This window comes from Triturus cristatus, chromosome 3_2 (genome assembly GCF_964204655.1).
Source record: "Triturus cristatus chromosome 3_2, aTriCri1.1, whole genome shotgun sequence".
Lineage (NCBI taxonomy): Eukaryota > Metazoa > Chordata > Amphibia > Caudata > Salamandridae > Triturus > Triturus cristatus.
In genome coordinates, this window is record NC_140584.1 from 75,249,734 (window position 1) to 75,268,645 (window position 18,912).

An 18,912-nucleotide genomic window follows, 5' to 3' on the forward strand; every position below is an offset into this window, starting at 1 on the left:
CTAAAGGGTACCGTTTGATAGGTAAAATAGATTAAATACAATGAAAGAAATAATCGTTCAGATCAACTTGAAAACAGTGCTACAGAATGCCCTTTCTTTTAAATGTTTAGTTTGTGAATATAACACGAAAGAATCGTTGGTGCATTCCAATGATCGTTGTCTATGCAACCACATATTATACGTTGAATGTATACCACCACTGCAAACAAAATACTTTGTAACTCGAATTATGTATCAATCTGTCTCGCAGTAATTATAAAAACGGTGATAATATTCAACGCTCTGCTAAAAATGTGTAAGAAATAACTGCTCTGTTCCAGTGCCCTGGAGAGCCTTCTCTCATTGACTTTACGTTTCCCATTTCAACGTCAGTGCAGATCGCCCGTGTGGATAACGCAAATTGCCAGAATCAGCGGGCGCGCAGAGGAAGAAAGCCGAGGTGCCTGATAGGCTACACGGCCAGTGACGTACTTTAGTCGGGCGTTTCCTTTCTGGAAGGTTCCCTGCGCTATAAATTGAAGCCGGCCTTCAGCTTCCTCCCATTCAGACGCCGGCGGTTCACAGACAGGCATCAGCTTCTGTCTTAGAAACAAGTGATAAGAAAACCGCGAAGATCAGCAGGTAAGCGGCCTGGTGCTAAGATGACGGGTCTATCTGTTCGATGGGTGGAGTGGGAATAATAGCGAAGGGAGAACGTATTCGTCTGGCATGCAAAAGTCGTAAGATATTCGTCTTATATCTTTGTTTTATGGTCATCGTCTCAGTGGCCGCGGGGTGGGCTGTGGAATTCTAGCGTGTATAAACATGTGATATACACTGTTTCTTTACGATTTTATGAAGCGCGAACTCGACCCGAAGGTACTGGAAACCTCTTTATGCGCGCCATTTTAGTGGGCTTCGTGAATATAGAGGGCTTTGTGGCAGTTGTTCCTAGTTCATGTGTGATACACCGCTAACGGCATTCTGGGAGTCGTTTTTGTTTGATGTTCGGGGTGAGCTGCATTGTTGCTCGTCTGTGGAAGTATTTCCCATGGACTAACTGGGTAGAGCAAGCAGTTTTGAATCTAGGAAGTGCGATGGCCGACCGGCAAGAAGGAAACGATGGCATTTAAGGCGGAAATGACGCATGCGAGTGTGTGTAACTGATGTATGACCAGCAGGGCTTGGGAGAGGAGTCTGAAGTGATGTAAATCGGCGGCCATTTTAGACCGGGGTCCTCGTGGTTTCTTCTGTCCTATTGATAACTATGGTTGTTTTGCCTCACTCATAGTGCACAACCTAGAGACCTAAACAAAGGCAATCGTCAGTACATTTGGAAACACTTGAATTGTGTAAAGTGCCATACGTTTTTGCGTGTTAATTGTTTTCACAACCCACTTGTGCTTACTGAGACAACAATGTATTGCTTGCCGTACACAACGAATCGTCTCTAGTTATTGCTTTACTTGTTGACTCAATTTGTGAAGCTTGCCTTTAATGCTGTGCTTTTCACGTCAATCTTTTTTCTAGGCACAATGTCGAAAGGACCATCAGTTGGCATTGATCTTGGTACCACCTACTCCTGCGTGGGCGTCTTCCAGCATGGCAAAGTTGAAATCATTGCCAATGACCAGGGCAATAGAACCACTCCAAGCTACGTTGCCTTCACAGATACAGAGAGGCTAATCGGCGATGCGGCAAAGAACCAAGTTGCAATGAACCCCACCAACACAGTTTTCGGTGAGTCAAGTACCGCATTGATTTGGTTGATAGGTTTTGAGTTCCCACTCAAACATCTCTCGCTTGCTTTCCCCCAGCAGCGACATTAGGAGTTACAGTTGGGATCGGTTAACTCGAGGCCCAACCGTTCTCATTATACCTGTGTACATCGGTGGAAGCGATCAATTGGTGTTTCAGATGACTTGGTTTTAGTCCAAGGTACTGTCACTAACATCTGGCTTACCAGTGTGACACGCGAGCTCCGATTTAAAGGCTGTTATCGCCAATTTGCTTTTAAATGGGTGCATTTGCTGGCTTAATGCTTTTTATATTGGTGAGCGGGGCCATTGCTATAGCTTACTACAAGAAGCGGCTGTTTCTCCTACTAATCGCAGGGGAACGGTAATGTGTCAGTGAAGACCGTATGAGCAATTTTCTAGAAGTGGTCGCTGTGATGAATTTTGTTCCAAAGCCATTCGTAGTTTCCACCAGAAGCCGAAAGGCTAATGTTGGCTAGTACCTTCCTTGGATGTCTGAGCGACCACGTAGTAGCCTTGTACCATCGTCTTTGGCTTTCACGAGGGGAGGGGGGGCAGGGTATTGTAACTTATTAAACGATACGTACGCATATGGATCCCACCCTTGTTACTGTTTGCTTGGTCCAGTTTCAGTGTCTTTGCATCAGCCCTTGCCCGAACTGGTGGGTCTCTAGTCGCTGTACGGCCACTTGTATATCATTTGCTTCTAATTACCTTGTGGCATCGATTCAGGATTTCATCTTTTGTTACATTTTGTAGATGCAAAACGGTTGATTGGCCGCAGGTTCGAAGATGGTGTTGTCCAGTCTGACATGAAGCACTGGCCATTTACTGTAATAAGTGATGGCGGGAGACCAAAGGTGCAGGTGGACTACAAGGGGGAGACCAAATCTTTCTACCCTGAAGAAATTTCCTCCATGGTACTCACCAAGATGAAAGAAATTGCAGAGGCATACTTGGGCAAGGTAACACTGCTAAAGCATTTTTCGAATATGACTTCCACGGAACATTCTCTTCTGTACTGTGCAGTCCTCAAAGTAGCTGTTCGAAAATGTCCGGGGGGGGGGGCTAATGTTTCCTAGTACCTTACTTGGATGCCAATGACTAGAAGATAATGGGGTGGAGTTTTTTGGCTTCCCTATGCTTGACTTTTGAAGTTACGTTGGGTTGTCACCGTCATTATCTTCCTTAGCACATTTATTTTGTTGTTTTAGACCGTCTCCAATGCTGTTGTGACAGTTCCAGCTTACTTCAACGACTCCCAGCGTCAAGCTACTAAGGATGCAGGCACCATTGCAGGTCTCAATGTGCTTCGAATCATCAATGAACCTACTGCTGCTGCTATTGCTTATGGTCTAGACAAAAAGGTTGGTAAATTCTTAGGCATTTCTGACTTGTGTTGATATTTAAAGAGTTGGCTAATAGCCTCAAAGCAGTAATGGTTAGGACCCCTACATACTTGCGTACGCCTCCTTGACGCAATTGTCGCTGTGATGAATTCTGTTCCAAAGCCATTCGTAGTTTCCACCAGAAGTCGAAAGGCTAATGTTGGCTAGTACCTTCCTTGGATGTCTGAGCGACTGTTTGAGCACATACAGGCTTGAAGTTGTAGTGCAAACTTGGGAATCAAATGCTACTTGGGGAACATGACGCATGCTATTTTTTCTGCTCTATGAACAGCATTGGCTGCTGCTGGGAGTAGGGTTGATCTAAGCAACCAAAAGGTGCCTTGGTAAGAAATGCTTGTCAACCCGTTACCTCCACTTTATCACCTTTTCTTTTTTCTGAAGCCTCCCTGTTTTGTTGCAATTGACCCCTATGAGCAGGAGAGGTGCTGGTCTTTCAAAACTCTACTTGACTTTATATGCCCGATGAAATAAAGGTCAGTCCGACTTGGACAAACCTTTGGTTGTGTACCATGCGCATTTTTAACGTTCCTATTTAAAATGCAACTTATGGAAAAATATGTATCCATCGGTAGGCCGGACTAAAGTTTCATTGGTATTACCTCGCACCTTTTATCTTCTAGTTCTATAAGCAACTTGCTTGTATTTAGCGCTCTCAATTATTTAATAACTGCAGTCCTAGGGGCCTTTTTGTCAATATTATAAATAAGTATAGCCAGAAATGAGAGGTTCCTTGTGCCGTCGTTTGCCTTTTGTTCGCAGACTCGAAATCCTGTATGCACCATTAAGGTTACTGCTGATTAGGCGGCTAAAATCTAGGTCCTTTAGTATAATCGCTAAATTCCTTTAGAACTGCTTTAAAAATGTGTATCAATCGTTTGCTTCATCGCAGTAACCGTAAATGTTATGTTCGTGTCTAGGTTGGCGCAGAAAGGAACGTGTTGATCTTTGATCTTGGTGGTGGTACTTTTGATGTCTCCATCCTGACCATTGAAGATGGCATTTTTGAGGTGAAGTCCACGGCAGGTGACACTCACTTGGGAGGGGAAGACTTTGACAACCGAATGGTCAACCACTTTGTCGCCGAGTTCAAGCGCAAGCATAAGAAAGACATCATAGATAACAAGCGAGCAGTTCGACGCTTGCGCACAGCCTGTGAACGTGCTAAGCGCACTCTGTCTTCCAGTACCCAAGCCAGCATTGAAATCGATTCCCTGTATGAGGGCATTGACTTCTACACCTCAATCACCAGAGCCCGTTTTGAGGAGCTGAATGCTGATCTGTTCAGGGGAACCCTCGATCCCGTGGAGAAGTCCCTCCGTGATGCCAAGCTCGACAAGAGCCAGATCCATGACATTGTCCTGGTCGGAGGGTCCACTCGAATTCCGAAAATCCAGAAGTTACTCCAGGATTTTTTCAATGGCAAAGAGTTGAACAAGAGCATTAACCCTGACGAGGCTGTGGCTTATGGTGCAGGTTAGTTGGCATTTTTATGGTACATTGTAGTGTCAATAGTTCTTGTTTAGTGTTTTTTCCTATTTGATTTCCTTAACGCCGTCTTTTTTGTGATGGATGCTAGTTTACCTTTAAGTGTGTAATGTAACCTGTAAGTTATGTATTTAGTTCTTTCTGACTCAGAATGCAATACATTGTTCTTAATGAGAATACATCTCCATCTTAACTCAGCTGTGCAGGCGGCCATCCTTTCTGGAGACAAGTCTGAAAATGTACAGGATCTGCTGTTGCTCGATGTCACACCATTGTCCTTGGGTATTGAGACTGCTGGAGGTGTCATGACCGTGCTGATCAAAAGAAACACCACCATCCCCACTAAGCAGACGCAGACCTTCACCACCTACTCTGACAACCAACCTGGTGTACTGATTCAGGTATTTAAATTGGCTTCAATAGCTTCTTAAAGCTGTAATGGTTGCTAGGACCCCTGCGTACTTGCAAAAGCCTCCTTGACTCAATTGTCGCTGTGATGAATTCTGTTCCAAAGCCATTGGTAGTTTCCACCAGAAGTCGAAAGGCTAATGTTGGCTAGTACCTTCCTTGGATGTCTGAGCGACTGTGAGTACACACAGGCTTGAAGTTGTAGTGCAAACTTGGGAATCACATGCTACTTAGGAAAGGTGATAATATGAACATGACCCATTCTTTTTCTGCTCCATGAACAGCCTTGGCTGCTGCTGGGATTAAGGTTGATCTAATCAACCAAAAGGAGCCTTGATAAGAAATGCTCGTCGGCCCGTTACCTCTCTTCCCCTCTTGTCACCTTTCCTCTTCTCTGAAGCCTCCCTGTTCTGCTTTCTCGTTTATGCAGACTGGTGCTGCTGTTAAACTTGTAACTGACCCCGTGTATGACCTCCCAGCTACATGACTGCACCCACATATAATCTTATTCAATTTGCAACTTCTCAAGAGAAGAACTCCACTAGATTGTAACTTAATCAGTTCTGCCATTTTGCATTTAATGGTACATGTTATCTGTAGGACACGTTGCTGTCTACTGATGGCACCCCCTTGTGTTGTGTGCCCTTGGTAATTTGCCTTCTTGAACGTACATCTTAATTCCTGGTTGTATGGCTTGGATCTCTATGGATACACTGACTGCAGGTGGCTGAGGCTTTCAATTTCATTCACCTGTTTTCACAAGTTGGGATGGTGGGAATCTGCTATTGGCTTTTAAAACACGCCTCGCCATTTTCCAGGCCTACACCAAATTTGTGTCCGTGATTATTTTTAACTTGTGCATTCGTTAACGTAGGTTTTACTGCTAGTGCCAGTCGTCTCTAAGATAAGAGGCTTCATGATTTGCTTTTACAACCAAATTTGCATGACTCATTGAATCCAGTCCATTGACATGTCACTAACTTATCTGGTTAGAAGAAACCTCAGTGATAGCCTAGGTTTACACTCCGGCATATTTCCATCTGGATCCTAGTGTCAGTGTCCTGCTATTCAGTTGGCTCTTGTAGCCGTTCTACATGTTCTATCTGCTGGAGCTGTACATTGCCCATGTGTTTCTGAAAAGCGTACAAATTGTGTTATGTGCGCTGACTCACTCAACATACTCCTTATGCTTTTAGGTGTACGAAGGCGAGCGGGCCATGACCAAAGATAACAACTTGTTAGGCAAGTTTGAGTTGACTGGTATTCCGCCAGCTCCTCGAGGCGTTCCTCAGATCGAGGTGACATTCGACATTGATGCCAACGGTATCCTGAACGTATCTGCTGTGGATAAGAGCACCGGAAAGGAGAACAAGATTACCATCACAAACGACAAAGGTAAGATGCTCGTGGCCGAGGCTTAAAGTTTTGGCTTTGATGCAAGTTGTTACCTTGCCATGCAAGGGTTGCGCCTTGGCTTTAATAGCATGTATTTAACAGCAGAGGGGGCGTGTTCGCTGTGATGAAGTTTGTTCCAAAGTCATTCGTAGTTTCCACCAGAAGTTGAAAAACTTGTGATGGCCAGTACCTTCCTTGGATGTCTGAGCGACCGCATCTGCTCAACTAAGGTTGTCTGCGTGCACTTGATTGCCTGCCACATGACCTGACGTTGTTATTAATAGGTCGCCTCAGCAAGGAAGATATTGAGCGGATGGTCCAAGAGGCTGAGAAATACAAAGCGGAGGACGAAAAACAGCGCGACAAGGTGTCGTCCAAAAACTCTCTGGAATCCTATGCATTCAACATGAAGGCAACGGTGGAAGACGAGAAGCTGCAAGGGAAAATCAGTGACGAGGACAAACAGAAGATTATGGAGAAATGCAACGAAATAATTGCCTGGCTGGATAAGAATCAGGTACGTGTTTACATGACAGTCCGATGCTTTCCTGGGTTTGAGCTGGTCGCTGTGATGAATTTTGTTCCAAAGCCATTCGTAGTTTCCACCAGAAGCCGAAAGGCTAATGTTGGCTAGTACCTTCCTTGGATGTCTGAGCGACCATGCACCACCATAAATACTATTAACCGTGTCTTGCCCTGCACTTCAAACCTCCATCCATGGCAAGTTTTGTTTTTTCCATACTAGGAACGCCCCAGTTAGTACTGCACAATAGTGTGCGTTTGTATGTAGTACATTAGATGTTCAGCGTAGCTCTGCAGGCTTCTTATCACCATGATTTATCTCGTAATCTGATGTAAATTGTGTAGTTTTCCACCTCTTTAAATACTATGGTACATGATTACTGCTGCCATAGGGCGAGGGTGCCCAGAAGTCCAAAACCGGGACATTTCACAAACCTAAGACTACATTTTTTTTACTTCCCTAATGCAGAGAATGAGCGCGCTACTCAGCAGAGAATTACAGAAGAGGCAGTAAAAACATAGATAAAACTATTTTTGAAGTTAAAGATTCTGCCTCGATGGAATTGCCTTCTTAAAAGGGCCACTAACCATCCCTGCTTTAGTAAACCTTTAGCACCTCCCGTTTTCACTCAACCCTCTATTCAAACTGGGACATAAGCTACATTCCTGAAGTCTGCCATGTTAGCCGAGTAAAGTTTGGACTGTCCTGGCAAATCTGGGTCACACTCCAGGGGGATAAACATGACATCCCTTTCTGAGTGGGGGTGTAATGGAGATGTTTCGGTCTCGAAACAATGCGGTTATCATTGTCGCATAGACTTGTTCATCGGACCACTCAAGCTTGTGTGCTCCATTTATGGCATTATGCTTGAACTAGACTGCCCCCTCCTCGCTTATACAGTTACTGCTCTTGATTTCGCCCATTTCTTGTTAACGGACTTGTGCGATGTCTGCGCTGCTCGCTGCCTTTTCTACAACTTTCTTATAGTCGTACCCTGCTGCTGCGTGTAATGCAGTCATTGACTAATGCAGCCTCACCCACGTATGCTTTCACTAACGTGACGCGTTTCTTCCAGACTGCCGAGAAAGACGAGTTCGAGCATCAGCAGAAGGAGTTGGAGAAGGTGTGTAACCCGATCATCACCAAGCTGTACCAGGGTGCTGGTGGGATGCCCGGTGGCATGCCAGGAGGGTTCCCAGGCGCAGGCGGCGCGCCAGCTGGCAGCGGTGGCTCATCCGGACCCACTATCGAAGAAGTCGATTAAAAGATGAATTTGTTTCGCAGGGTTTTGTCGTCAAAGGTGATCCAAGGACACAAATTTGTAACGGTAGCTGTTTAAAAAGCAAACCCGATTTCACATTGAAGCTGCTGTGCAACTACTGGGCATTCAGAGTACTTGAATCTGGGGCGTGAGGAGAGAACAGCATTGCACTTTACTTATCTGTACTGTAACAAACGTTGAGTCCTGACGAATAAAATCTATTTAATTGGCAGTTAACTTTTTGTGGTGTGGACGTTCTTTAGCAGCAGCTGGGTGCTAAGAGGGTTTGTATGCGAAGTGGCAACTGGATAGTGACGTTTCCTAAACTTTTAGAGTTCACAATTTGCATCAGTGATACAGCTTGTAAACCGTACAGCTTAGGTGTTGAGTAGCCATGAAAGGACAATTGCCACAAGACGCAGGCCACGAGTACATATGGCTGAGTAATCCATATTATTGACTGACTTTTGTAGGCTTCTAAAGCAGGGCTCCCATTCTATTCGACTTGGCGATTATTTGTTTCCAGGAGAAATGGTTTATCGCGTGCTGCTAGTAGCAAAGCTCTAGTGTAACATTGGTCCAATATTGCAAAGCCTAGATTTCATTAACGCTGTTCTACATAACATTCATTTTTCGAAACTTTCAGATGGATCAGTCTATGGTACCCTGGGAAGCTTCAACGGAATTAATGAATTCATAGTTGTGGTTTTGCAGTACTGGTTCACTCCTTTTCTCTATTGGAGTGTGTGTGTGCTTCACAACTTTTTATTTCCATGCATTCAAACATGTTTTGCCACCTATATATTTATATCCTTCATTTTTAGCTTTGACCTATGATGGCAAGAGCAGATTATTTTGTTCATAAGTTCTGTGGAAGCTGGCAGGAAGTTTCTCCTGGTAGCGTGGCATGCAATTTGAAATTGGCTATAGTGCATCGAGGTCTGAACTAGTGTTTTTATTTTATTAAATGAATTGTGGGCTGCATTAGCGGTGTATAGATCTCATATTCAAGACCACCATGTATAATTGTAGCAAGTGTTAATAATCATACACGATGCCCTGTTAAATTTTTGTCATCTGTTTACTCCTAAATGTAATCTGGCCCCTTGGTGGGACTGTGTTCCAACACCAAAAACATTGGCCTTAACATCTCTGCTGGCTACTAATTAAGTGCAGCTAGCTTTTTTTTTTTTTTCATGGGATGCCTCAAAAGGTTAATAACCTGCACGAGGGTTGAGGCACTTTTCCAGTATTGTCCAGGGCCATTCCAAATCACATCTTCCAAAAACGCCATGTGTTTCGCCTTGCTGTCTGAAAAGACTCTTGCTCTCCTCAGGGAGCAGGACATTGAGGCAGAAGAGCAAGAATATCCCATTGGAGTCTGAGCTTGACCATTTGTCTCTAAATGTCATGGTGGAACTCCCTGGTCTGAGGAATTGGATGTTCATCTGGAGTAGTCTCCTAAGGGACAGCTCTACAAGCCCAACACAATCCTTAGGTTCGACATGTTCAGTGTGCCACAATAGCCTTCTGGCCAAGGTCAGAACTGAGACCTCAAGACATTGAACTGGTCTTATAAAACCACCCAAACAACAATTCGAGGCCGAAATAACGTTTGATGCTTACTCTTGTACAGTCTAGTGGTGCCAGAACCAGTTAAAGCAGAATTCAAAGTCTGCCAAACTGAGTCCAATGTGCACTATTGGCCTAGTCTTTATTGGATGACTTTAAACAACCCATTTTGTTGGCACCTGCAGGAAGAATGGTTTACCGAAATTAAAGCTTATTCATCCCTAAACAGTGAGATGAGAACCAAAGGCTTGGGCTAAGTCAACAGACTTAGAAAAGAATGCTACATTTGAAGATCGCTTTGGGACTGCCACCACATACAACATGTTCAAACAAAGGGTCACCTGCTTCATCCACCTCCCTCGTTCCTCACCCTTCAGAGGGGTCATCCCCAATGTTTGCTTGGGTATGGGAACCCAAGCCATCTCTAAACCCTGTGATACAATTTGAGCCTTGCCCCTATGGATGACCCATGGGAGGTCTACAGATTCCTGTGGTGACACCAGTCTGCCCAGTCAAGCCACTCGTCCCCAATTACATCGCGTGCCACCTACCAGAAGATGGTGGGCATGTAGGTCTTCAAGAAAGATGACTTTCTTGTCTAGGGCACTGCATGGCAAATTCTCTCCCAATTTAAAGGGAATGCAAATGCCTGCAGAGAACCTTTTTATGGCTCGCGCCTCAGGTCTACTAAGTCTCCCAAATCAATCCACCATATTCATAGGGCAGCATCGCCAGATTGGTTGTCTGTAATGCTAGCAAGTTGACAGCAGATGCTTCAAAACACCCCACCAGACACAATTCTAGATTCAACAAGGCAGACAGTAACTGTACAAGCAGTTATGCACTGGAGCTTTGCTAGTTCTTTAGATATGCCAGGGCACACTGGGAGGTTCTCTAGATATGCCAGGGCACACTGGGAGGTAGATCTCCTTAAATATTTTTCAGAAGAATGCAAAGGGGTGGGGAACATGTAGTGGAAGGGAAAACCCATGTTGGAGGAATGTGTGGCTGTAGATACACCTGCTTAGCATAAGTTTGTCATTTAGTGTTTAACTTGGATCATTACGAGTTTCACAGCCTTGTGACAAGTTCTATTTGTTTTGGTGATGCTGCAGTGAGTATCTGCGCCATTGTTTATGCAAACTGGTTCGAATGTATTCTTGCAGTTTGATGCAACATTTATTGGGGTCTTTGGTTTGCCAGTAGCTCTCCTACCTAGACGGTGTGGTATCAATTGCATAGTCACTTGTATTCAGAGTAAAATAACTTGCTTGAGTCATGTGTGCAGTAGGAGTTTCGAACCAGTGTGAGATTACATCCAAACCCATCAGTGGGGGAAAACACTGCTTGGTAAAACTTCATGGTAATCAACAGTCGCACAGGCTGGTGGCTGAAAAGAGACTCTTGAAACTGCTTGTAATCATACAAGCCCAACTCTAGACTGCGTACTTATGCAAAACATTTACATATATTTCTCTGCATGCCAAGAACCAATGCTTACGTGATTATCATTTTGCTCAAGTTCTTCGACTTGCATTGCTGGCTTATATGCCACGCCCAGCTGGTCTCATTTTCACATCCAAGAAAAATTAAGAATTCCCTTTGTGCCAGAAGTGTTCTCGTAGCTAGTGACAAGATGTTCCTATGTTCTACTTCCACACCCATTCCTCCATGCAATACATAGACTATAGGCCTTATTTTTAGTTGGAATCATTTTTTTCAATAAGGGAAAAAATGTTATCTACACCTTTAAATCCAAATCGATGCTTAAATGTTGCAAGGGGACAGGTTTATTCTCAAAACGCTAGTGTGTAGACAAATTGGATGCAGCCACATTTCTCAGTTCTTTTGACTTAACTGCAGGGTACTGGCAGATTTCTTTTGCTCCTGAGGCAATGCTAAAAACTACATTCTCTGCCAGATTGGCATCAGTTCACTGTTATGCCCTTTGCACGTGGACTTCAGCTGGGGCACTCTTTAAACCAATCTGCAGGCCTAGCTATCTAGATATCCAAATGCCAGATACGGCAGGTTACTGTTGTATACTTGGGCCACATAGTAGGTGGAGGCCAAGTGCAACCCAAGGTCCTGACAATTCTGTATTGGGACCCAAGTTGGGGCATTCCTTGGCTTGACTAGAAGTTTGTGAAGGGGTATGGTTCAATTGTGACATACCTCACAGAATTCTCCCCCAAGAAAATCACCCAAGAACTTGAATAGGGCAGTCAAAGGGCTTTTGACGCCCTGAAAGGCAATGTGCCAAGCACCAATTTTGCAATCGCTGGATTACTCTAAGCAGTTTATTGTGCAGGCTGAAGCTTCTGAGCTAGAAATGGCAGTCCTATCCCAAACCAACAATGATGGTCATGACCAGACTGTGTTTTTAGCAGGAGTTTACTCCCTGGGCAACCGCATTGCAGTGCCCTTGGAAAAGGAGGCCTCTGCTGTGGTCTGGTCCCTGAAGAAGTTAAGACCATACCGGTTTGGTACTCTCTTCCTTATTCAAACTGACTACAGACCTCTCAGTTTATGCAGATAAAATGTGAGAACCCAAAACTTTTGAGGTGGTTCATCACCCTACATGCATAGACCTGTGACTTCCCATGCTAATGCACAGGTACTTTCTAGGTTTTTCCACTTTGGCAATGAAGTCTCTTTTGGGGAAGGTTAGTCATCCTTTGGGGGTGGGGGGGGGGGGTTGTGTAGAAAGGCCCATTTTTGCATGTTTACCCCATGCTTTTTGCCAGATTCTAATGCACATTGACTGAATGTGCACAGGTTTCATGCTAAGCAGGTTCCCAGTTCCTTCTCAACTACCTTGTTTCCACAATCGCCAAACCACTGGCCCACATATATGCCCCCTGTAAAAGATACCAGTGGTACCAAGAGCATTGCAACTAGAGGGGGTCTCTAAGGCTGCAGGAGTGAACTGCTTCCCTCCCTAGCTCTGCCTCTTCCACCCCCCCCCCCCCCCTTTTGCATACTTTTTCAGTTTCTTTTTGTGCTTCTCTGCCCCTGCGACCCTGCCCCTTTCACGCGGCATGTTTCATGCTTCCTAGCTGTCTAGCCCTCCCCTTCACACTAAATGGCAGCTGCTGCACCAGGAAAGGAGTAATTTCACTGACCAGTGTGCTTCCCTCTCTGCGCAGCTCCGCCTGGTATCTGCTGCCCCTTGCACATTCATTAATCCTTGCTGGTTGGCCCTCCTTAACCTGCAGGCTCCCGCCTGTGCCTCATCCCTGGTGTGCTAGTGGGGAGCATATTTGCTCTGCTGCTGGTCCTTGTGCTCGGTGCCTCTTTTTTACTTGTTCTTTCTGCCACTCCCCCCCCCCCCCCCCATGTTTTACATTCTTTTTTTTTTTTACCCTCTTAGTGCTGGGTCCCTGCTGCCCCACCCCCTTCCATTGCTACGTTTCCTGCTTCCCAATTCCCACCTCCCAGCTGTCCTGCCCTCCCAGTCACACTATTTAATGGCGGCTGCACCACAGGCAAGCCTGTCTGCCCCGTCCATGCCTGGACTGCACTCAGCGCCACGGACCCTAGTTCTTGGATCTTCCACTGATAAGACACCAGCATCCTCCTCACTCAACATAGGACACCACCCACCTCCTTGTGTCACCGAAGTCTCACAACCATTCTACTGCAGAAACTGCATCTGCACCCTCGCCCTCCTCTGCGCTCCAACTCCTTCCGTTGCCCAGTCAACCCACAGTGCACCTGATCAGCTCAGCTGTGTCCAACACACGCTCTCCAAAAGCACGCCACGGAAATCTGGGACCTCCTCGACTGTCTCCCCCCCCCCCCCCCCCCCCATCGCCTTCCTCACGGAATCTGCACAAACCCTAGCTTAGGCCCAGCCACCGCCATCCCCAACGGATACAAAAGAACCCGCAAGGGACATTGACTGACCAGGAGGAGGCTTTGCCATCATACACGAACTCCCTCTGTATGACCACCCAATTAGACAACCCGACGACAACCATGGAACATCTATACTTCCAGGTCCAGACCAACCCCAACATCATCCTCTGCAGTACCGTCATCTACACACCGCTGGGCCCCACCTACCCTTCACCAGCACCATTATTGACTTCATGGCACCCTATGCTCTGGACATGGACTGCCCAAATGACCAGAACACTGCATCCCTTCTGGAGTACATGGCTGACATCTGACTCGAGCGGCTAGTCACCTCTCTGACCCATGCAGTGGGACACGCTCAACCCGGTCTTGTCCACCAGTGTAATCACCTACAGCCACACCTCCGAACTCCTCTGGACCAATAACCACTTCATTTTGTCTTCACCAAACCCACTGTACACCATCGCACCCACTGCCGAAGGACATCTCAGTGCTACCCTCAGCACAACCACACCGCTGACATCCACAGATGCCAAAAACACAGCAAGCAACCTCCACTGATGGATCTCCAACTAGTTCCACCTCAAAGCACCCAGCAGGCAACACTCCAAGAAAGCCAGTTGGTTCACTGCAACCCTCCATGAGTCAAGATGCACCTGTAGATGATTGAGACGAGATGGAGGAACAGAAACCCTGGAAGCCCATGCTGACTTCAAAGCCCCAATCCCTTCACACCACCTACTCAAAATTACAAAGAAAACTGCATTGCAGGGCAATCGCCGCCAACACACACAACAGTAAACTCGTTGCCATTGTCAAGGAGTTTGCCAAACTCAAAAGCAAGGCCACAAGTGCCACCCTCCCTCTGCAACAGGCTCGGTGCCTACTTCCACCAAAAGATCAAGCAGTTCTATGACAGTTTTGACACCCAAGACCAGCCCATCACTCAGCCACCCTATACTCAATGATGACTATGCCCCCAAGAGAACCTGCTCAACTTGACCCCACTCACCACAGACTACACTCAAGACCATGAAGAACATTCACTCGGGAGCACCCTCGAACCCCTGTCCGCACCATATTCCACAGCCACCCCTCCAAGCCACACCATGAAGTGCTCCATTGAGACCGCCACCTTCCCCCCCGACCACTTGAAACATGTCCAGATCAACCCCCTGCTGAAGAAACAGTCCCCCCCCCGGACAGACCTCCAATTTTAAGCCCATTCCCCTGCTCCTCTTCCCCCTCCCCCAAGGTAGTTGACAAGGCTATCGACACCAAACTCTCAACCAAATCTTGCACTCCTCAATCTGCTTTCTGAAGCAACCACAGCACTGAGACCGCCCTCCTTGCCGCCACCGATGATAGCCACTCCCTCCTTGACCGGGGAGAAATAGCAGCCCTCATCCTCCTAGATCTCTCAGCCACCTTTGACAGTCTCCCACCGCACCCTAATCATGAGACTCCACAATGCCAGTATCCCCGACTACCACTGTTCTTCCCAGAACCCATGGAGATTGGCTGCGGAGTCCCAGAGGGCTCCTCCCTGAACCCCATCCTGTTCAACATCTACATAGTCCTGCTCGCAGCCAAAGTCGGGAACCTCAGACAACATTGTTTCCTATGCTGAAGACCCCCAGCTGATCCTCTACCTCACCAACAAGCCCAAAATTGCCAGTAACAACTTCCATGAAGGGATAAAGACTGTTGCGACTCAGACAAGACTGTAGTCTTTTCCTGGGGTGCAACACCTGCTTGGAAGACTCCTGGTGGCCCTCCATGCGAGGAACCCTTTCCACACCCACACCCACAGACAATGCATGAAACCTCTGCATTATACTGTACTCCTCGCTCATGATGAACCACCAGATCAATCGCGTTGCATCATGCTTCCACAATCTTCATCTGGTCTGATGAATCCCCACTGAGCCCAGAAAGCCATTCACCCATGCACTCAGTCGCAGCACTCATACGGCAAAGCACTCTGCAGGCTTCACCTAGAAACTCCTCAGGAAACTAAAGAACATTCAGAACGCTGCCGCCAGACTGGTCCTCAACATCTCCTGCAGCAGCCACATCCACAACACCTGGCAGAACTTCACTGGCTCCCAGTCCACAAGAGCCACATTTAAGCTCCTCACACATGCCTACAAAGCCATCCATGACACCGGACCACTGCCTCTCATTCCACGTACCCACCAGACACCTCCGCTGAACTGGCCCTTGCCACCGTTTGTCTGATCCGCAAGACCAAGACTGGAGGAAGATCCTTCTCCCACTGCACCACCAAAACCTGGAACACCCTGCTTTTCCACCTCAGGCTATCCAAGTCGCAGGATGGATCTCAAGAAAGACCTGGCTCTTGGACTGAACCTCAGCACCCCGCAGGACCTGCAGCCTCCTGTACCTTGAGACCCTTGAGGGAGACTAGTAACGCTTAATAAACATTGATTGCCACCCTAAGAAACCCCTTACCAAAAACATGCACACTTCACTTATAGCTGCACCAACACATGCACGCTGAAGTGGTAGTCGACCTGCCACACATCCCATTGTGCCAGGCCTGCCAGCACTGCAAGAGGCATAGGTAAGTCACCCCTACAGCAGGCCTTACAGCCCTAAGGCAGATATGCCATTATAGTGTCTAGGTCCATTCTTAGACACAAGTGCACAGTGATGCCATACTGAGTACATGGGCTGGGAGTATTGTCAATACGATTTCCAAAGCTCCAGGATGGCTTCACCGAATCTCAAGACGTTTGGTACTAAACAACTCAGAATAATTAGCCCACACTGGTGGATTCATTATTAAATGCACTCCGAGGGCACCTCGAAGGTGCCCCCTGAAAACTTACCAAACCATTAGTGTGTGGCTGACTGCTCTGCACCAGCCTCCTACTTCCGGACATGTTTATGACCCCCTGAGGTGGGAGCCTTGTGCTCTTGTGGGTCAGAAACAAAGTCTGCTCTAGGTGTCACACCTACACCCAATCAGGAACAGTCTCCAAGGGTGGTGAGCATCAAAGGCTTCCTCCCCTTTGTTATGCTAGCCAGGGCCTCTCCAGCTAGTGGAGATGCCCGAACCCCTGACCAAGACCCAATTTTGGCAGCAAGGATGGTGAGAAAATTGGTAAGCAGGTGTCCCCCTCCCCCCTTTGCCAGGACCACCCATAGGTGTCCTGAGCTGAAGTGACCCCCTTCCTTTGAAAATCCTCCATTTGTTTTTGAGGATTTCAGCCAATAGGATTAGGGGTATGTCCCCTCCCGAAAGGGAGTGAACATACTAAGGGTGTAGTCACCTTAAAGGTAATTAGCCCATTGGCTACTACCAGGTCCACCACCTGTGACACCCCTAAATTGAGTTAGGGGCACCCCTGAGCCTTTAATCCTCCGATTCCTGGTGACCTAAAGAAGGACCGAAGAGCCATACCAGCAGTGAAGAATCCAGACAACTGACTAGGCCCCAGCTCTCAAAGAAACCTGCTCCAAAAAATGACTCATCCTGTGGGCCCAGTGACCTCCAAAACCCTGGAAGAACTGCCTGTCTTCGGGGGTTCTTTGTCTTTAGGGAAGGCAGTGGCCCTGTCCACAAAGAAACCAACAAAAAGAGCTCCAGTGCCCAACTGAATCGCTCGACCAGACCTCCCGACCTACCTCTGCACCCAACGCCTCTGGCCTAAGTTGAAGGGGCCCTCTGGTCTGAGAAGTTTCCCTAGTGGTCATGAGCTTGAGTCCATCCCCGAGTGACCTTTCCTGGACTCCACAACAACACCTGCAGCCTCAACACGAAGGGTCCCCCAACTGCGACCTGCTTCGGTAAAACTTTTCTGATGTCCAAAGACACCGCCCCAGCCCCCGGCCAACTGTGTCGCTGAGTTCTTCAGCATCCCAACTTACCTCCGGAGGCACTGGTTACCTTTGTCCAGCTTTCCGGTCCGAGCCTACAGCCTTTGTTTGAAATCTTCATTAATTTGTATTGGGTACCTGACGCTGTGTTGGTACTCTGCATCCGGCAGCCTCTGCGCCACTGAGGGTGTGTGTTTGTGTTGCCTACCATCAACTGGCACCTCTGAGTGCCCCCAGTCAATCAGTCAAGAAAGAAAGCTTTATTTGAAAACACAGGGAATCACAAAAGTTGCAAAAATATAACCGGTCGATTAAAAGAAATGGTTAAAAAAAGATGTATTGACACGAGTATAAATATGCAAGAACATCCCCTTGTAATCGATAAATATCTACAACTGATTCCTACAGCTAATGACAGCCAATAAATATCACAACAATACAGCACTTATATACACAAACTCTAGAGCGATTGTAAATAAATAAAAGCTGAGCAACATTGCACAAATCCAAGTTGTTTTTAGCAAGGGCTCTATCAAAATTTTCTCAACTCTGCATAGAATGTACAAAAAAATATGTATAGTACTCTGAGACATTGTCACATGGTCATAACACAGGATCGTGCGACCCGTTATTAATGATGTGGGGAAAGCTGGTTAAATGATGAAATATGTCCAGCCAGAACTGAATCAGCACACATTTATGGTGTGGATTACGTACATGAGCTAAATAGGGTTGCAAATCATAACTAGTCAGAATTAACTGGTTCTTCTGAATTGAGGGCTTCATTATCTCTGTTGATAACCTCAAATCCTCTAATAGGGATAAACATTTCAATTTAAGAGCTTATCTTTGAATGCTAATCAAAAGTTCAGGGTGGTCAAAAAAATCTAGATGACCCATGTTGACCAAAAAGTCATGCACTGGTTTGAGCCGGGGTTTTAAATGCAGACGTAGATCTGAGACAGTCCTTTATAATAGAGCAGTTGACCCTGTATGTTCTGAGGACCAGCTCTTATGCCAGAGCAAGACTGGTCGACTCTTGATAATGTCTGCTAAATAGGGAACTCCCAGGTCCGAGTGGCAAACCAAAGTTAACCTTTCGGAAGGACAAAGGGATTCCTGAGGTAAGTGTTATCCACTAACTGTAATAAATCAGCATTCGCATATTCCCAAAGCTTAGACCCATACGCGGCAGTCGGTCTACATTTGGCCTTATAGATGGCCATCATTTTCCTCGGGTGTTTGATGTTCAGCTTCCTAGCAAACTTCAACAAAGCGGTGGGGCTGTTAACAAAATGAAGCCTCCTAGACTTAATCGCACTCGACCAATTCCAGTTTTTGTTAATTAAAATACCTAAATAAGAAAATGTAGGTGAAGTCAAGATCTTGGAGCTCTCAATGAAAAAAATCACAGCA

The 18,912-nt window shown here is 46.5% G+C and overlaps 1 protein-coding gene and 5 non-coding genes across 6 annotated transcripts; all 6 read left to right on the forward strand.

Moving 5' to 3' along the window:
* The first annotated feature begins 538 nt into the window (after window positions 1-538).
* Window positions 539-8,454, forward strand: HSPA8 (heat shock protein family A (Hsp70) member 8). The gene is made up of 9 exons (XM_085647261.1): window positions 539-621; window positions 1,510-1,719; window positions 2,496-2,701; window positions 2,951-3,103; window positions 4,063-4,618; window positions 4,829-5,031; window positions 6,235-6,433; window positions 6,718-6,950; window positions 8,032-8,454. Exons 2-9 carry the CDS (start codon window positions 1,515-1,517, stop codon window positions 8,218-8,220), a joined length of 1,944 nt encoding a protein of 647 aa, XP_085503387.1. The 5' UTR covers window positions 539-621; window positions 1,510-1,514; the 3' UTR covers window positions 8,221-8,454.
* Window positions 2,145-2,239, forward strand: LOC146856821 (small nucleolar RNA SNORD14). Its single transcript, XR_014980142.1, has one exon. It is a non-coding gene; the product is annotated as a small nucleolar RNA SNORD14 (small nucleolar RNA).
* Window positions 3,222-3,316, forward strand: LOC146856822 (small nucleolar RNA SNORD14). Its single transcript, XR_014980432.1, has one exon. It is a non-coding gene; the product is annotated as a small nucleolar RNA SNORD14 (small nucleolar RNA).
* LOC146856823 (small nucleolar RNA SNORD14) lies at window positions 5,119-5,213 on the forward strand. The gene has a single exon (XR_014980503.1). It is a non-coding gene; the product is annotated as a small nucleolar RNA SNORD14 (small nucleolar RNA).
* Window positions 6,550-6,644, forward strand: LOC146856824 (small nucleolar RNA SNORD14). Its single transcript, XR_014980618.1, has one exon. It is a non-coding gene; the product is annotated as a small nucleolar RNA SNORD14 (small nucleolar RNA).
* LOC146856825 (small nucleolar RNA SNORD14) lies at window positions 6,997-7,091 on the forward strand. Its single transcript, XR_014980421.1, has one exon. It is a non-coding gene; the product is annotated as a small nucleolar RNA SNORD14 (small nucleolar RNA).
* Window positions 8,455-18,912: the final 10,458 nt, after the last annotated feature.